General features: G+C 39.8%; 1 protein-coding gene across 1 annotated transcript in view; it reads left to right on the top strand.

The window, feature by feature from the left end:
- Nucleotides 1-6,039: 6,039 nt before the first annotated feature.
- LOC142866394 (uncharacterized) overlaps nt 6,040-19,606 on the top strand; it is a 59,816-nt gene continuing 46,249 nt past the window's right edge. Inside the window, 3 exon segments of the mRNA XM_075999763.1 lie at nt 6,040-6,186; nt 10,989-11,115; nt 11,629-11,724. Coding sequence (XP_075855878.1) covers nt 6,184-6,186; nt 10,989-11,115; nt 11,629-11,724 — 226 coding nt within the window. The 5' untranslated portion in view covers nt 6,040-6,183.

Below are 19,606 nucleotides of genomic sequence, written 5' to 3'. Positions count from 1 at the left end.
ATTGAAAATTTACTAGCAAACTAGAAACTTCAAAGATTCTGAAAGAAAATATTTTGTTTCCTTTATATTAAATTAATTGTTTAAAATCGTAAAGCTTCTGAATCGAAACCTGCCTATACCAATCCCCTGTTCTTACATGCTTGTTACCCATGCTAGGCCTTCTATATTATTATTTCAAAGCTCGTTTAATATTGTTTATATGACCTGATCTGCAATTACAACAAGGATTGTTATAAAACTTAATGGTGCTCATAAAATTACCTGAAGGTATGAGTAAATTCACAGTGTATTAATTTAATTTTACTTAGTGCATTCCATATTGTAATCTTGAAGAATGTAATTTGATCATGGACACAAAGGTTTATTTTAGGGTTCTCCACTGTGTTCTTTCATCTCATTATTTGTTTTTGTGCCGGGACCATGTTGCTTTTATTCCTATAGATTTGTTTTCAAATCAAGAAGTGCAATGTCTGTGTTTGTATTTTCTAAAACCGTCTCAGTATTTATTGTTCCAACACACTTTAGAATTTATTTTTATATACCTCCAAAATAAGTATTAATGGAATATTATAGACATTGCATTAAATTTGTATATTACTGTGGATAGTATTGACATCTTAACAATTTTAAACTATCTGACCATTGAGCATGAATACCTTGAAGAGTGTATTTAATTTTGACATATTTTTCTATTAGCCAGTTTATGTTTTGCTTTTGATTTCTAGTTCCACTTTATTTTTGTCACAAAATATATGTTGTATATTTTTAGTCGTCTTCAATTTGATAAGACTTAAGTGTCCTAATAGCATTTGCCATGTATGATTGAAACTATTGTGTATTCTGCCTCTGTGGACTGAAGAGCTCTGAAAATGTCTTTTACATCTAAATGGTCTATAATGTTTTTCTCATTATCTGTTTTCTTATTGATCCTCTATCAAATCTTTTTTTTCTTTTTTCTTTTTTTACATTTTCTATTTTTTTTTATTTTGGCATATTATGGGGGTACAAATTTTAAGGTTTCAATTAATGCCCATTTCCCCCTCCCCCCAAAAGTCTGAGTCTCCATCATGACCATCCCCCAGATGGTGCACATCTCACTCATTATATATGTATATATATATGGGTTGGCAGAATCAACATTGTTAAAATGTCTGTACTACCCAAAGTGATCTACAGATTCAATGAAATCACTATTAAAATACCAACATCATTTTTCAGAAACCTAGAAAACATAATTCTATGCTTCATATGGAAAAAGAGAAGACCCTGTATAGCAAAACCAATCTTAAGTAAAAAGAACAAATTGGGAGGCATCAATTTGCCAGACTTCAAGCTATATCACAAGACTATACTGGCTAAAACAACATGGAGCCGGCACTAGAACAGAGACATAGATTGATGGAGCAAAATGAGAACCCAGGTATAAAACCATCCTCATATAGCCATCTACACTTTGACAAAGCAGACAAAAACATACACTGGGGAAAAGAATCTTTATGCAATAAATGGTGCTGGGAAAACTAGATGGCAACATGTAGAAGACTGAAACAGGATCTGCACCTTTCACCTCTCACAACAGTGAACTGATGGTGCACAACAGATTTAAACCTAAGGTGCGTAATTATAAGAATTCTAGAAGAAAATGTTGGAAAAACTGTTATAGACCTTGGTCTGGGCAAAGACTTTATGAAGAAGACCCCCAAAGCAATCACAGCAACAAGAAAAATAAAGAAATGGGACAGGATCAAATTAAAGAAGCTTCTACAGAGCCATGGAAACTACCGCGAGAGAAAACAGACAAGCTATAGAATGGGAGAAAGATATTGACATGCTATACATCCAATAAAGGGCTGATAACTATAATCTATATAACTCAGGAAAATCAGCAAGAAAAAAATCAACCCTATGAAAAAGTGGGCAAAGAACATGAACAGAAACTTTTCAATAGAAGAGAAACTAATGGCCAGGAAACATATGAAGAAATGCTTAACATCTCTAATTATCAGTGAAATGCAAAGAAAAACCACAATGAGATATCACTTCTCTCCAGTGAGAATGGCCTTTATCAAAAGTCCTCAAACAATCAATGTTGGCTTCGTTGGGGAGAGACAGAAGCACCCATACACTGCCGATGGGACTGCAAACTAATACAACCTCTGTGGAAAGCATTATGAAGATACCTCAAAGAGATACAAGTAGTACTACAATTTAATCCAGCAATTCCATTACTGGGCTTCTTCTCAAAGGAAAAAAAAATATTCCATAAAAAAAGACACCTTCACTTGAATGTTTATAGCAGCACAATTCAAAAAGGCGAAGATGGGGGATCAACTCAAGTGCCCACTGAGTGGCCATGGAGACAGGCCCAGAGCCCTTTGCGCTCACTGTGATCTCTGAAGCCCTTCTGTCACTCTGTTCCACCTGTCTTAGCAACAGTTCACAGCTAGTGCTGCCCACTTGGGAACCCACACAGTGACCTGAGGAAAGTATCCCAGATACTCAGTGGGAGGCACACTCATCCATAAACCTGGCATCAGGCCCAGTCTATGCAGACCCAATTGTATGTGCCTGCCCTAAAGATCAAAGCCATGAAGGAAATCCAGTCTGCCCATGAATAAGACAGGATTTACAACTACCCAAGCTTCTGCTAACAGGCCCATACTAAAGGCAGTCCTCACTACATACCCATCAGCAGACTTGTGACCCAGCTACAACCCCTTTTATCTCAAAATCCAGAGAAATTCCCATCTTCTTGGGAACCCAAGAAGGGAAAATCTTTACCTACTTAAACTAGCTTATTAAAACTGGAAGAAGTGTTTGCTCCTTTAAATACACAACACCAATGAAAACGTATATTATGACCATATTCAATGCTTCCATTTAACATAGTATTGGAAATCCTAGGCAGAACTTTTAGGCAAGAAAATTTTTTAAAATGTATCCAAAAAGAAAAGAAAATTTAAAAAGTCAGTTGTAGAATACATGATGTCATATAAAAGAGAACCATAAATAGTAGGCCAAAAACCTGTTAAATTAAAACACACACTCAGTAAATCTGCAGAGTATTAAATGAACATTAAAATATCAGTGTTTCTGTACACTAACAACAAACTATCAAATAGAATAAGGAATAAAATGACCTGATTTATATTAGCACAAAACAATGACTTTTTTAGCAATAAATTTAACAAAGAAGTTAAAATAGGTTTACATTGAAAAAGATATTGATGAGAAAAATTGAAGATGTCACAAATGTAAAAATATCCTGTGTTAGGGTTTAGGCTTAGTGTAGGGCTTAGAGTTAGGGTAGGCATTAGGGTTGAGTGTTAGGGTTAGGGATTATTGTTTAGGTTCAGTTTAGAGGATAGGGTTGAGTGTTAGGTTTAGAGGTTATTGTTTAGGTTAGGGTAGGGGTTAGTGTTTAGGGTTAGGGGTTAGGGTTAAAGGTTACTGGTTAAGGTTTAGGGTTCGCATAGGTATTAGTGGTTAGTGTTAGGGTTTAGTGCTTAGGGTTACAGTTTAGGGCTATGTTTTCGGGTTACACAAGTGTTACGGTTTAGGTTTAGGGTTAGAGATAGTGTTTATGATATGTGTTAGTGGATGGGGATGGGAGCTGTGGCAACCTCATAGGCTGAGTTGGCCTTCCAACCCTCCCCTATATCAGCCCAATCCTCCTCTACATCACCCCAACTCTCCAAGGCATGCTACAGAAAAGTGGCAGAAGCCTACAGCACCTGGTATTCCCAGGTTGTCTCCCATCCGAGTACTAACCGGCCTTACCCCGCTTAGCTTTCAAGATCAGATCAGATTGGTCACATCCAGGGTGGTATGGTGGTAGATGGTGGTGAGTATCGTTGGATGCCTCAAGAAACCTTGTTGCTAGGCATCCCTGCCAACCCAGTGGCCCATAACCCCCTCCTGCCTCCCAGCACTAACCCTGGGCCTCAGTAGTGTCTGCTTGTTCATGTTTGTGACATTACAGCATGAGGAGCAGACTTTGGAACTCAGGCTGATAGCCAGGGCATAGCAGGCAGCAGCTGAGGATGTCAGTTCTGCCTTGAAGCATGAGGTCTGACCTGCCAAGTCTCAAATGGGCAAAGTACTGGCTTCCTGTCTCACCACCAGAGTGCTGCCAGCAGATAGCAATTATAGAAACGGGTATAATTATCTTTATTCAGACAGTCAAGCTGAAAGACAAGACTCTTATTGCCAGGGGGTTGAAGTCCCAGACTTTGATGCATCCCTTCCTGCTCATTTCCTGTGTCTTGTGGGGTTGCTGATGTTCACTGTGGTTGAGGGTGTTGATCTGGTGAGCATGCTGGGAGATTCCACTCCAAAGAGGGACAGAGGGAACTGGCTGCATCTCACCCCTTGTATTAAAGTGGAAGGAATATGTAGGTTTCCACGCAGCAATTCCTGCCAGGTTTGGCAGTACAGTGTAAGCACGCAACAAAAGAGTATACTATAAAGTGAGTTTGAAAAATCAAAATACAATCAGTAACAAATTGAATGGGAAATGTGGAGCCTATATAAACAAAATACAAGAGCATTCTTGAAATATATGAACAAAGACTTAAACACATAGAGAGTTCTATCTTGTTCTTGTAGGGATACAAAATCAATACTATAAAGAGGTCCTTTGTCCTTTGTGCCTTCAACATGGCATTGGATCTCATAATAGATTCTGTCAGCTTTTTAAAACCTAGCAATGATTTTGCAAAATGCACATGGAAGAACAAGCTTATAAGTATAGCCAAACTTCCAGTGGGAAGCACACAATGAGATTTTCTTCTCCCATAAGAAGTTAAAACACTTAAAAATAAATGTTCTGTACTTAAAGCAGGGTGGTGTTGATGAAAGTAGACAGATGAGGACAGCAGAAAACCCCCACACCTACCAAAGTGTATCAGAAACATTAAGCAGTAAAAAAAACCACCTTTACCAAATCTGAAATGTTAAAATGTTTGTCATTGTACAGTTTCCAATTTTGAATATGATATATGTTATTCATAAATGGAGATAACGTTTATTTTTCCTTTTTTCTGAGACAGAGTCTCACTTTGTGGCCTGGGCTAGAGTGCTGTGGCATCAGCCTCACTCACAGCAGCCTCCAACATCTGGGCTCAAGGGATCCTCCTGCCTCAGCCTCCTGAGTAGCTGGGAGTACAGGCATTCACCTCTATGCCTGGCTAATTTTTTTTGTATGTATTTTTATTTGTCCGACTAATTTCTTTCTATTTTTTTAGTAGAAACAGGGTCTCACTCTTGCTCAGCCTTCCCTTAAACTCCTGTCCTTGAGCGATCCTCCTGCTTCAGCTTCCCAGGGTGCTGGGATGACATGTGTGAGTCACCGCGTCCAACATGGATATAACCTACCACGTTTCCCCAAAAATCAGACAGGATCTTTTATTTATTTTCCCTCAAGAAGACAACCGAGGGCTTATTTTCAGGGTATGTGTTTTTTTTTAAGCACGGTACAACCATCTCCATGGATTCAAATAGAGTGAAGTCGTCTTCTTCTAGAACATCCTCCTCACTCTCCAAACCCCGGATCCCATCCTGAATGTCTTCTGACTCTGTTTCCTTTAGAACCATCTAGAACCCATGTCTCCTGTCTAGCCACAGAGCTTTCAGGGGGCAGATGAGAAGGGCTGCTCTTCCTCTGTCCGCCCCCCAGCGACACGCATGGGTTGTGCAGATGTGCTGCGTAGCCACACCCATCACTAGGGCTGATTTTCGGGGTGGGGCGTCTATGGTGCGTGTGCTTACACATCCTGCAGGTGCTTATTGTATGGGGTCGGCTGACTTTCGAGGAAACACAGTATATACAAGGTTAAATGGGAACATCCTCCGGGAAGCACCAGAGAGAAAGCCCTGGTTGCCGCCATTAGTGGGTGGGATCCCATTATATGTCAGTCAGGGCTCCGAGGGGTGTGGCCTGGAGCTCTACCCAATCAGAAATCTTGGTGCGGGAACTGTCCAATCAGGCACGCAGTCGGAGGGCGAGACTTCCGGGACCTGGCCCGGTCTTTTTCTCCTTCCAGTCCTCCAAGTTCCGGTTTGTCGTCTGTGTGTTCAGTTCTTCTTTGCTTTGCAAAACTCAGGTGACCCTCTGCTTCTGCCGCCCTCTCACCTGTGGATTCATCTGCAGGAAGGATCCCTGGGCACCACGGAAGTGAGAAAATGGTGAGTGTGCATGGCGGCTGTGCTAGGGGGTTTGGAACTCATCGGAACTGGCTGGGGCAGGTCCCCGGTTTCCCGCCGGTCCAGAGTCTGCAGACATGAGGATGCACCAGCCCAGCTTTGCCCTCAGGCCATGCGGCTGAGAGCAGGGTTCCTCTGGGTGGTTCCAAGGTGTAGCCCTGTGTCTCCCCTAGATTGTGCAGGGACTATGGCAGGGTCATCAGGGAAGGATTTCGACTGGGGTGCGGGGTTCATGCGTGGGAGGAGCTGTAGACCCTGTGGTCCCCGTCCCTCCCCTCTGGTGTTAAAATTACTCTAAGGCACCCCTTGAAGACACGATAGAGGTCAGGCACAGAGGTTCACGCCTGTCATCTCAGCACTCTGGGAGGCCCAGGAGGGAGCAGCACTGGAGGTGGGGAGTTTGAGACCAGCCTGAGCAAGAGTGAGGCCCTGTGTCTACTAAAAATAGAAAAAAATTAGCTGGAAAATTAAATATGTATGTATATACACACACACACACACACACACACATATATATATGTATGTATATATATATAATAGCCAGGTGTGATGGCACATGCCTGTACTCCTAACTACTTGAGAGTCTGAGGCAGGAGGATCGCTTGAGTCCAGGAGTTGGAGGTTGCTGTGAGTGAGGCTGACACCACGGCACTCTAGCCCTGGGTGACAGAGCGAGACTCTGTCTAAAAAAAAAAAAAAAAAAAAAAAGACATGATAGAGTTTATTAGACCAAAGAGAGATTTATGGATCAGAGAGCAATCTTCCATGGTTTGTTTCTGGGGTCCACCAGGGGGGCTTGAAGCAAAGACTTTCAGATAGATAAGGACAAAAGACTATTTGTTTTGAGGCCTTAAGTGTATTCCTCTGCATTTAGCAGTTGCTGCACAAGTTACAAGACAGTAAATATAAAGACAATAGAAAAATCCCTGCAAACTACAGTCCACTTTTCCTTTGTCTATCTGTTCCATCTGATTATATTTAGCTTTTATTCTGTACCATTTTCTTTCTTATTTATTTATTTATTTGGAACAGAGTCTTGCTCTGTCACCCAGGCTAGGGTGCCATGGCATCAGCCTAGCTCACAGCAACCTCTCCCTCCTGGGCTCAAGCGATCCTCCTGCCTCAGCCTCCCTAGTTGCTGGCACTACAGGCATGGGCCACCGTGCCTGGCCAATTTTTCCTATATAGTTTTAGTTGGCCAATTAATTTCTTTCTATTTTAGTAGAGCCAGGGTCTCACTCTTACTCAGGCTGGTCTCGAACTCCTGACCTTGAGCAATCCGCCTGCCTCAGCCTCCCAGAGTACTAGTGCTAGGTGAGCCACCACGCCCGGCCTTACATTTTTCTTTTAAAATCATGATAGTTAAAAGAACGAGGTGGGCCAGGTGTGGCAGCTCAGGCCTGTAATCCCAGCACTCTGGGAAGCTGAGGCAGACGGATTGCTGAAGGTCAAGAGTTGAAAACCAGCATGAGTAAGAGTGACCTCGTCTATACTATGAATATAAAGGAATTAATTGGTTAACGAAAAATGTGTATAGAGAAAATTAGCTGAGGATGGTGTGCATGCCTGAGGTCCCAGGTACTCAGGAGGTTGAGTCAGGAGGATCGCTTGATCCCAGGAGTTGGAGGTTGCTGTGAGTGAGGCTGATGCCATAGCACTCTAGCCTGGGTGACAGAGCAAGGCACTGTGAGAAAGAAAGAGAGAGAGAGAGAGAGAGAGAGAGAGAGAGAGAGAGAGAGAGAGAGAGAGAAGGAAGGAAGGAAGGAAGGAAGGAAGGAGAGAAAGAGAGAGAGAGAAAGAAAGAAAGAAAGAGAAAGAAAGAAAGAAAGAAAGAAAAATAAAAGAAACAGGGTGGGCCCATCACCTAAATTCTGGAAATTATGGGGACTTTAGTATTCACCTCCCAGGGGAGGGAGGGAGGGAGGGAGGGAAGGAAGGAAGGAAGGAAGGAAGGAAGGAAGGAAGGAAGGAAATGGAAGGAAGGAAGGAAGGAAGGAAGGAAATGGAAGGAAGGAAGGAAAAATAAAGGAAACAGGGTGGGCCCATCACCTAAATTCTGGAAATTATGGGGACTTTAGTATTCACCTCCCAGGGTATTATGAGAATTAACTCCCAAACTTGGAACTTTCCAGCACTGTAGCACAGTGATCCACCAGTTATGGAGAGTTGTAGAATTATTTTATTATGTGTTACAATGTAGTAATCTGAAATTCACAAAAAAATGCAATGTAATTGAATCATCCCCAAACCATACTCCAACTCCCCAGTGTGGGGGGAAATTGTCTTCCTTGAAAATGGTCCCAGGTACCTGTAATAAGATTGGGGACCACTGATGCAACATACTTGCGAACACATCCTACATGCTCAGGAAATGTAGCATTAAGGCATGGCTCATGTTGTTTTCGAAATGCAGACTTACTCAGACACCGCCGTTTTCTCTAGCCTCTGTAATCTTTTAATAGAATGCCATGTTTCAGGATGGCAATTGGTGGTCTTCACTTTGGACCAAAAGTATTTTTGTCATAAGAGTGTTGGGTGTGATGCTCTCTATGTGCTGTTCTTGCTGTCTATAGTTGAGTGCTTCTCATAAGTGGGTCTAGGAGAAGCAACGTCAGCATTCACAGGGGACTTTTTCAGGAAGCCAATTCATGGACCCCTTGGAGGAATTCCTTGGCTCTAGGATCACATTACTTAGAGTGGGCTCCAGATTACCAAATGATTTGTAGGCACATTCTAAGAGATTCTCCCTCCAGGCACCATCACCTGTGCCCTCTCCCACAGAGTGTCCATTGGTCTAGGTGGGACCATGGATGTGATTTTAATGAAGTGCCCACATGGTGCTAAGTTGCAGCTAGGGGAAAATACAAGGGCTCTGAGATATATCCACGAGACTTGAATTCACACATTGTTCCAAAGGAAGGCCACAGGCCCTGCTCTGCTTGTGTTTTATAAGGACAGGTCTGTGTGGTCCATATATCCACTCCTGTGCAAAAATTGCTGATGACTGTGGGAGGGAAGGGGAGCTGAGAGTAGGAAAGAAAAGACTCAAATTTTGATATTTATGTAGGAGTTTGACGCTCCTTACTCTCTCTTGTAATAAAGGACAAGGCAGTGTCAATTTTTTCTGCACTTCATGGTCTTTTTGCTCTGGGTGCGGAAGTATCAGGGGGAAGGGTTGTGCTGACACCTTTAGATGCATACTCTCAAGATGCAAGGGTGAATTTTCCAGATAATCTTAACACAGAAGGAATTTCAGAGAAGGAAGCAGACAAAGAAATGGCTGGTTCTCAGGTGAATGTGTCCCAGGTCAGGGGCTGTATTCACTTTTCCTCTCGGAATGTCATGTTCAGACTTTGCAAACTTGAATTTTTCTCCTTTGATTTCTGTACCTAATCTGTTCATCTCAACTGCTTTTTTTTCCCCTTTTCTTAAAGATAGTCAAGAATCTCTGAAAAATTCTTTTTGTCTATATACTAGAGCCTTCTTTCCATCCAGGCTTCTTGTAGGCCATCAACAATTGTCACCATACATTTATAACCTCCAATATTAAAAATATTCCCTTTGTAGCTGTTGAACATCTTGGAAGCAGAATCTTGGATGCCCAAGATTACTATTAGAGATGAGTTCAGTCCCTAGGATATCAGTGAAGACGGGTAACATGTACCATTTAGGTTTTATCTACATGCTCCGTCAGTTCTGTGTAAAATAAGATTAATAGAATACACATTAATTGTTCAGAATAACTCAGAACATTTCTGAGAAAAAGAATAATTAGAAGAGACTTCCTCTGTAGGATACTAAAGAAAGACTATTTAAATACATCATTAGAGATTACAGAACAAAATAGATATCAGTAGCTTGAACTTTGCATAAAACTGATGTTCAGGATTAGATTCAGACTATAATTTACTTTTTTCCTTTGGCTAAAAAATATCAAAATATCATAGCAGTGGTGGTATGTCTGTGTGCATTGACACCTGATACTAATTTGTTGTATTATAGTTGACATTAATTTTATTCACTTGGCTAACGTGTTTTCTATCATTTTTCTAGTATAGAGTTAATTATTTTTTTCTTAATTATTAAATACCTTGGGTAGTTTTACCTAATCATGGGCATAAACCATCACATTTTATCTGGAAGCTCCCGTTTTCTTTTTAGATTCCCTTTGCATATAATCTGCTTTGGAAAATAAAGGCTCTCATCTTTCTTTCCTGGTTAGATGAACTGAGATAAAGGCAGGCTCTGCTGCTTTCCAATTGTTTGAAAAATATTCCCTTTTGGCCAGAAGCGTTGATGTCACTGCTGAGCTTGTTAGAAATTCAGCAACTCAACTTTGCCCCAGATATTTGAAATGAAAATCTATTTTAATAGGATTTGTAGTTCATTGTTGTACATATTAAAATCTTTGTAACACTGAAGAAGTATTAATACCATGTAATTGAACATGACTTTTCTATCTGAAAAATATACATGACTTGTGCTGTATGATATAAATATAGTACTCAAAAATATAAATGCCTGTGTCGGTAACTTGAATTTTATACCTTATCTGTCAAAAAACTATAATATCTACACAAGTTTTGTGGACCTTATGTCATCGTCTCTCCCCAGAGTCAGATAACACATTAGAGAATATTTCTGTGTTAAAAATTGTCGTTTTGAATAATTCCAGTTACTCATATGAGTCAGAACCAGTTCTCTTTACTCTGTTATTTCACCAGCAGTGAAATCTCCACATGACCACTTGGTAAATATGTGTTTCATTTTGTTTTGTTTTTCAGGGACTGTTGACATTCAGGGATGTGGCCATAGAATTCTCTCTGGAGGAGTGGGCATGTCTTGACAATGCTCAGCGGAATTTCTATAGGGATGTGATGTTAGAGAACTACAGAAATTTAGTGTTTGTGGGTAAAGATCATCTCAATACATAATTTTTATTCCCCACTAAGAATTTTATATTCTACTTATGCAGAATTTTTCTGGGATTTTCTGCTTTGCATGAGTGAAGTTCAGATGTTTGTTTCCAAGGAAAAAATGAAATTTCTTGGTATAGGAAAGAAAATCTTCAATCATTTTTATCTTGACATTAATCTTTCTCTTTCTTGAACTGATCAGTATCTTTCACTCTTCGTTAGTGATAATTCCAAAAATTTGGTGGCATAAGATTTTGTTGCTCACTGTTTACAATCCAATTTCCACCACCAATATTTGATTCCACAAGTATTGGGTAATGGAGCTAAGGACCCCCCAAATTTTAAGTACTTTCTAAATATTATAAAGTGTCTGTCAGGCATTAGTGTTTTGGGATTAATTTTGTTTTAGGGTCTTCTGTACTGTTCCCGTTTCTCTACTGAGCACAGTACACCATTGGTAATGGAAGAATCTCAAAAATGTCATGTCACTTTTCTTCAAATAAAACAGGTCTTGTTGCCTCTAAGCCAGACCTGATCACCTGTCTGGAGCAAAGAACAGAGCCCTGGAAAGTGAAGACAAATGAGACAGTCGCCAAACACCCAGGTAGGTGGCAGTGAATGAAGCAGGTGACGGACAGGAGAGAGGTCCAAATGTCAAGGAGGAAGCCAGATCTTGAAAAGTGGTTTGCAAAACTCTGCTTCCATGGTTCTGGCAAGCTTGAGTTTCCTTATCTTAATCTTTGATACAGGCTTCCCTGTCCCTTACCGTTAAATTATCTAAGGACTTTATTTCTCTTCAGTGTAGTTAATTTAAGGTTAGAGTGAGAACAAAAGCCCTGCTCATGATTTATAAGGGACTGCAGGTACTGACTGCTTTCCATTCCATTGCAGACATGGAAATATGTGTGTATATTTAATAAAATCTATTGTAAAGCATTTTTTTTTTGAGACAGAGTGTCACTCTGTCAACCTGGGTAGAGTGCAATGGCATCTTGGAAGCTCACTGCAGCCTCAAAGTCTTGGGCTCAAGTGATCCTCCTGCCTCAGCCTCCTGAGTAGCTAGAACTATAGGCATGTTCCACAGTCTCTGGCTAATTTTTCTATTTTCAGTAGAGACGGGGTCTTGCTCTTGCTCAGACTGTTCTTGAACTCCTGAGCTCAAGCGATCCTCCCCCCTTGGCCTCCCAGAGTGCTAGGATTACAGGTGTGAGGCATCACACCTGTCTACAAACCATTTTTTAATTTCTCTGCATTTATTGCATCACGTCTGAAATGTGTGAGCGTTGTGGTGATATTGGTATTTGGGACAGAAATCCCAGGATGACCACTAGCAGATGTCGTATGTTTTCTGCTTTATGATTTGTTATCCTTTGTGAAAGGATTAAATGTTGTTTCTACAGAAATTCATACTTATCATCAGAACACTTAGTATTGCCCTAAATCTAGGGAAATATATTGTTATTTTACTTCAAAATTGTGTTTTTACTGTGAATATTGTGAATTTAAATGTGTTTCTACAGAAATTTATACTTATTATCAGAACACTTAGTATCTCCCTAAATCTAGGGTAATATATTGTTATTTTACTTCAAAATTGTGTTTTTATTGTGAATATTGTGAATTTAAATGTGTTTCTATAGAAATTCTTACTTATTATGAGAACACTTAGCATTTTTATTGTTACTTCATTTCAAAATTGTGTTTTTATTGTGAACTCTGATTAATGATTTAACTCTATGTGCCCAAATTTCTCACTTTTAATATAGTTTAATGTATCTACTCCCTACATTTCTTAAAACTGTTTGGGGCTCTTAGAACAGTGCTGAGTGTGCATTAAACTTCTAGTTTGTACTTTTACTCACTCTGATTCTATCATTTTCTCTTCTTTAGTCTGATGCTTACTGGGGCTGTGTCATTCACAGGTTTATATGTGTGTATATATGTGTTTGTGTGTGTCATGAATTTTCTTCACAAATAAGAATAGCGTAACTATATAATTATTATGGATAATGTAAGGATTTGATGTGTTTATATGTTTTGAAATGATTAACATAACCAAGTTAGTGAAAATATATATGACCTCACAGTTACTTATTCTTTTTTGTATGTGTTGTCAGAATACTTATGGTCTATACTCAGCAAATTTTCAGATGCAAAACATTATTGTCTATAGACACCATGGTGTAGATTAGGTCTATGACACTTTTGGATCTTGTAACTTAATGTTTGTGCCCTTGAAAAACATCTATGCTTTTTTTTTGAGACAGAGTCTCCCTTTGTTGCCCAGGCTAGATTGAGTGACTTGGCATCAGCCCAGCTCACAGCAACCTCAATCTCCTGGGCTCAAGCAATCCTCCTGCCTCAGCCTCCCAAGTAGCTGGGACCACAGTCATGCACCACCATGCCTGGCTAATTTTTTGTATATATATTTTTAGTTGGTTTATTAGTTACTTTTGATTTTTTTAGTAGAGTTGGGATCTCGCTCAGGCAGGTTTCAAACTCCTGACCTCAAGCAATCCACCCACCTCGGCCTCCCAGAATGCCAGGATTATAGGCGTGAGCCACCGCACCCGGCCTAGGGTAGTTTCCTTGACGTCAGTTTATTGTGTGTTTGATTTCACCTAGGTATTATAATTTTATATGACATTACAACTCTCTGCATACACTTTAAGTCAATATGTGGTTCAATGAAAACCGGCGTCCTCAAACTACGGCCCGCAGGCCATGTGTGGGTGTTTTTGCCCATTTTTTTTTTTTTTATTTCAAAATAAGATATGTGCAGTGTGCATAGCAATTTGTTCATAGTTTTTTTTAAACTATAGTCCTGCCCTCCAATAGTCTGAGGGACAGTGAACTGGTCCCCTGTTTTTTTTTATTAATTAATTAATTTAATTAATTTATTTTGTTTTAGCATATTATGGTGGTACAATTGGTAAGGTTACGTATACAGCCCATGCCCTGTCTCCCCCCTCAAATCAGAGCCTAAAGCGTGACCATCCCCAAAACGTTGCACATCTCACTCATTGTGTTTGTATATGCCCATCCCGTCTTTCCCCCTTCCATCTGCCCGACACTCGATAAATGTTATTCCTATATGTCCACTGAATTGTTGATCTGTTAATACCAATTTGCTGGTGAGTACCTGTGGTGCTTCCTTTCCCATTCTTGAGTTACTTCACTTAGTAGAATGGGTTTCAGCTCAACCCAGGATAATATAAGAGGTGCTATATCACCATTGTTTCTTAAAGCTGAGTAGTACTCCATGGTATACATATACCGCCATTTTATTAATCCACTCATGAATTGGTTGTTTCCACAACTTTGCAATTGTGAATTGTGCTGCTATAAACATTCGAGTGCAGGTGTCTTTTTTCATAAAGTGACTTTTGATCTTTTGGGTAGACGCCCAGTAGTGGAATTGCTGGATCAAATGGTAAATCTACTTGTATCACTTTGAGGTATCTCCATATTGCTTTCCACAGAGGTTGAACTAGTTTGCAGTCCCACCAGCAGTGTAGGAGTGTTCCTCTCTCTCTGCATCCATGCCAGCATTTATTTTTGGGGGACTTTTTGATAAAGGCCATTCTCACTGGAGTTAAGTGATATCTCATTGTGGTTTTGATTTGCATTTCCCTGATAGAGGTGTTGAGCATTTTTTCATATGTTTGTTGGCCATTATTCTGTCTCCTTTTGAGAATTTTCTGTTCATGTCCTTTGCCCATTTTTTGATAGGGTTGTTTGATTTTTTTTCTTGCTGATTTTCCTGAGTTGTAAATAGATTCTATTTATCAGCCCTTTATTGGATATGTAGCTTGCTAAATTTTTCTCCCATTCTGTGGGTTGTCTGTTTGCTGTCTTGACAGTTTATTTGGCTGTGCAGAAGCTTTTTACTTTGATCAGATCCCATTTATTTATTTTTGTTGCTGTTGTGATTGTCTTTGGAGTCTTCTTCATAAATTCTTTGCCTAGGCCAATGTCTAGAAGAGTATTTCCAATGTTTTCCTGTAGAATTCCAATAGTTTCATACCTAATGATGAACTCTGTTACTCAGTGTGAGTTGATTTTTGTGAGAGGTGAAAGGTGTGGGTCCTGTTTCAGTCTTCTACATGTGGCTATCCAGTTTTCCCAGCACCAGTTATTGAATAAGAATTCTTTTCCCCAATGTATGTTTTTGTCTGCTTTGTCAAAGATTAATTGGCTATATGAGGATGATTTTATATCTGGGTTCTTTGTTCTGTTGCACTGGTCAATGTCTCTGTTCTTGTGCCAATACCATGCTCTTTTAGTAACTATAGCCTTGTAGTGTAGTTTGAAATCTGGTAAATTGATACCTCCTATTTTGTTTTTATTGCCTAGGATTGATTTTGCTATACGGGATCTTCTGTGGTTCCATACAAAACGTAAAACTATATTTTCTATATCTGTGAAAAATGATGATGATGTTTTAATAGGGATTGCATTGGCTCTCTAGGTCACTTTGGGTAGTATTGACATTTTAACAATGTTGATTCTGCCAACCCATGAGCATGGTATTTTCTTCTTTCTACCTGTTTACATCCTCTGCTATTTCTTTCTTCAGTGTTTCATAGTTCTCCCTGTAGAGGTCTTTTACCTCCTTAGTTAAATATATTCCAAGGTACTTCATTTTCTTTGTTGCTATTTGGAATGGAATTGAGTCTTTGATTTGGTTCTCACTTGTACTGTTGTTGGCGTATATGAATGCCTCTGATTTCTGTGTATTGATTTTTTTATCCTAAGACTTTACCAAATTCTTTTATCAGTTCAAGGAGTCTTTTGGTTGAATCCTTGGGGTTTTCTATGTATAATATCATGTCATCAGCAAAGAGTGAGAGTTTGATCTCTTCTGCTTCCATTTGGATGCCCTTAATTCTGCTTTCTTATCTGATTGCTGTATCGAGGAATTCCAGCACTATGTTAGGAGTGGAGATAGTGGGCATCCTTGTCTTGTTCCAGTTATAAGTGGGAATGTTTTTAATTTTTCTCCATTCATTATGATATTGCCTGTGGGTTTGTCATATATGGCTTGTATCATTTTTAGGTAAGCCTATGGTAAGTCTATGCCTATTTTGTTGAGCGTTCTTATCATAAAAGTGTGTGGAATTTTGTCAAATGTTTTTTTTGCATTTATTGAAGGATCATGTCGTCTTTGTTTTTGCTTTTTTTTTACATGGTGAATTACATTTATAGATTTGCGTATGTTGAACCATCCCTGCATCCCTGGGATGAAGCCCACTTTCTTGTGATGGATTACTTTCTTGACAAGCACCTGGATTACATTGGCTAGGATTTTGTTGAGAATTTTTGCGTCTATATTCATAACGGATATTGGTCTGCAGTTTTCTTTTTGTTGCATCTTTTCCTGGTATTTGTATCAGAGTTATGTTCACTTCATAAAATGTGTTGAGGAGGATTCCATCCTTCTCGATCTTGTGAAATAATTTTTGCAGGATAGGCACCAATTCTTTTTTGTAGGTGTGGTAAAATTTGGCTGTGAAATCATCTGGTCTAGGACTTCTCTTTTTAGGAAGGTTTTTTTATTGCTGTTTCCATTTCAGTACTTGATATTGGTCTGTTCAGGAATTCTATTTCTTCCTGGTTGAGCCTAGGGAGACTGTGTGTTTCTAAGAAATTGTCCATTTCCTCCACATTTTCCAGTTTGTGTGCATAGAGGTTTTTGTAGTATTTATAAATGATATCTTGTATCTCCATGGCATCAGTTGTAATTTCTCCTTTATTCCTGATGAAGTTTATTAGAGATTTTTCTTTTCTGCTTTTGGTTTGTCTAGCCAAAGGTGTGTCAATTTTGTTTATTTTTTCAAAGAACCAACTTTTTTTTTTCCCATATAGTTTCCCTATTGTCAATTTTGTTTAGTTCTGATTTGATCTAATGATTTCACTTCTTCTGCTGATTTTGGGGTCGGTCTGTTCTTTTTTCAGCTCTTTGAGATGATGCATTAGGTTGTCTGTTTTTGATCTTTTTGACTTTTGAATATAGGCATTTATGGAAATAAACTTTCATCTTAGGACTACTCTAGCTGTGTCCCACAGGTTTTGGTAACTTGTGTCTCCTTTGTCATTTGGTTCAAAGAATCCTTTGATTTCCATCTTGATTTCCCGGTTTATGAAGTGATCATTGAGCAGAAGGATGTTTAGTTTCCATGACTTTGTGTAGAAATGAGAACTCCTGTGAGGGTTGATTTCTACATTTTTTCCATTGTGGTCTGAAAAAATACATGGTATAATTTCTATTTTTTTAAATTGTGGGAGACATGTTTTGTGTCCTAGGATATGGTCACTCTTAGAGAATGGCCTATGAGCTGATGAGAAGAGTGTATATTCTGTGGTTTTGGGGTAGAATGTCCTGTAAATGTCAGTCATGTCCATTTGTTCTAGAGTTCTGTTTTAGTCAATTATTTCTCTGTTGATTTTCTGTTTGGAGGATCTGTCCTGTGCTGTCAGTGGGGTGTCAAAGTCTCTGACTCTTATGGTGTTGTTGTTTATCCATTTGTTTGGATCAAGTAGAGTTTGCTTTATGAATCTGGGTGCACCAAGGTTGCAAGGTTTGCAATGTTTGCTTGAAATATTGTTCTCCACCCCTTTACCTTTAATCTAACTGCATCCTTGCAGGTTAGATGTGTTTCCTGAATGCAGCAGATACTTGGCTTGTATTTTTTTATCCATTTGGCCAGCCTATGTCTCTTGAGTGGGGAGTTCAAGCCATTTACATTTATTGAGATTACTGATGGGGGGGCAGATTTCTGTTCATTATATTGGGTTGAACTTGGTTCCTTTGTTTTCTCTCTTGAGCCATTGTGGTATCTGGGCTTTGATCTTTAGCTTTGAGTAGATTTACATTTGTGTTTATTGTGCTGATCCGTGGGTAACACTGTTTTGAGTACTTCTTAAAGGGCTGGTCTTGTCTTGGTGAATTCCCTCAGACTTTGCTTATCTGAGAATGTCTTGATTTCTCCTTCAATATACAAAACTTAGTTTTGCAGGGAATAAGATTCTAGGCTGGGCATTATTCTGTTTCAGAAGAGTGAGAATGGTACCCCAGTCTCTCCTTGCTTGTAAAGTTTCAGAAGAGAAGTCTGGAGTTATTTGGATTGCTTTTCCTTTGTATTTTACTTGCTTCTTTCATCTTATAGCTCATAGAAGGGCCTCTGTAGTTGATATTTTGGTCAGTCTGATAACTGCATGTTGTGACGTCTTCCTGTTTGCATTGAATCTCCCAGGTGTCCTCAGAGCTTCTTGAACTTGTATCTGAAGATTTTTAGAAAGGCCTGGGAAATTTTCCTCTATTATATCTTCTAATAGCTTGTCCAACCCTTGAGTGTTGTCTTCTTCCCCTTCTGGGAACCCTATGACCCTCACATTAGGTTTCTTCACATAATCCCACATCTCTCGTAGGCTTTACTCTTTTCTTTTGTTTCTCTGTTCTATGTCTGTAACTGGTTTATTTAATTGGAAGGTGTCATCTTCAATCTCTGAAATTTCCTTCTGTTTGTTCTACCCTGTTCTTGAGGCTTTCCACTGTGTTTTGTAGTTCTCTGAATTGATTCTTCATTTACAGGTGTTTCGTTAGATTTTTCTTCAGTGTTTCTATTTCTTTAGTGAGTTTTTGTTCCCGGTCCTGGAGTCTTTTTGTGTTTTCTTTGTGTTGGTTGTCCCAGTGTTCTAGCAAGTCGTTGAATTTTCCTATGATCCACATTTGAAATTCTTTTTTTGTCATTTTAGAGGTCTGATTTTGATTATTGCCCATATCTAAGGGTCCGGTGCTCCTCTTTGGGGGTGTGCTTTCTGTTTTGTTCCTCACATTTCCAGAGTTCCTCCACTAATTTCTTCCCATCTGGATCAGTTGTTGCTTCTTGCCTTTAGGTTTTTGTTTGGATACTGACACACCTTGTTTAGTGTCTGAGCCAGTAGGTGGTTTCTGTGGGTGAGATTCAACCACACCGTGTGTGATGGATCAGGAGGTGCCATGAAGAGGGTGTGCAGGGTGTCCTCCCTGTCAGCAGGTGGTGCTTGCTTGGAGGAGCAGGCTATACTGTTGTTTTTGGGTGTTGTATCCAGCTCTTGTTCCAATAGAAAGGCACTCCAGTGCCTCAGGTGGTGGGTCAGTCCCTGGGACTTCTGGATGTATCCTCATTCTCCCCCTCAGTGGGGACTGATCTTGGAGTGAGTCTGGGCAGAGCTGGGTTGGGTCAGCCTGCCCTCAGGCACCACCAATGCCATCAACAGGGGTCAAAGTTCTGTTCTCTGCTTCCTGTAAAAGCTGTCAGGGAGGGGCACTCTGGGCTGGTGTCGGCAGGTCTCTCCTACCACTGGGGAGCCCACCAGCAGTCTGAGATGCAAGGGAGGGGAAAGTTAGCAGTTCAACCTACCCTTGCCGCTGGTCTTTAGGCTACTCAGGAGGTCTCTGCTTCCAGTTCTCCTCCACAACCTCCTCCCATGGGGTCTCTGGT

This window comes from Microcebus murinus, unplaced genomic scaffold, assembly GCF_040939455.1.
Source record: "Microcebus murinus isolate Inina unplaced genomic scaffold, M.murinus_Inina_mat1.0 scaf004_hap2_Mmur4.0, whole genome shotgun sequence".
In the NCBI taxonomy this organism is placed as follows: domain Eukaryota; kingdom Metazoa; phylum Chordata; class Mammalia; order Primates; family Cheirogaleidae; genus Microcebus; species Microcebus murinus.
Note: the sequence above shows the minus strand (reverse complement) of the source record. Positions and strands in the feature narration are given on the sequence as shown.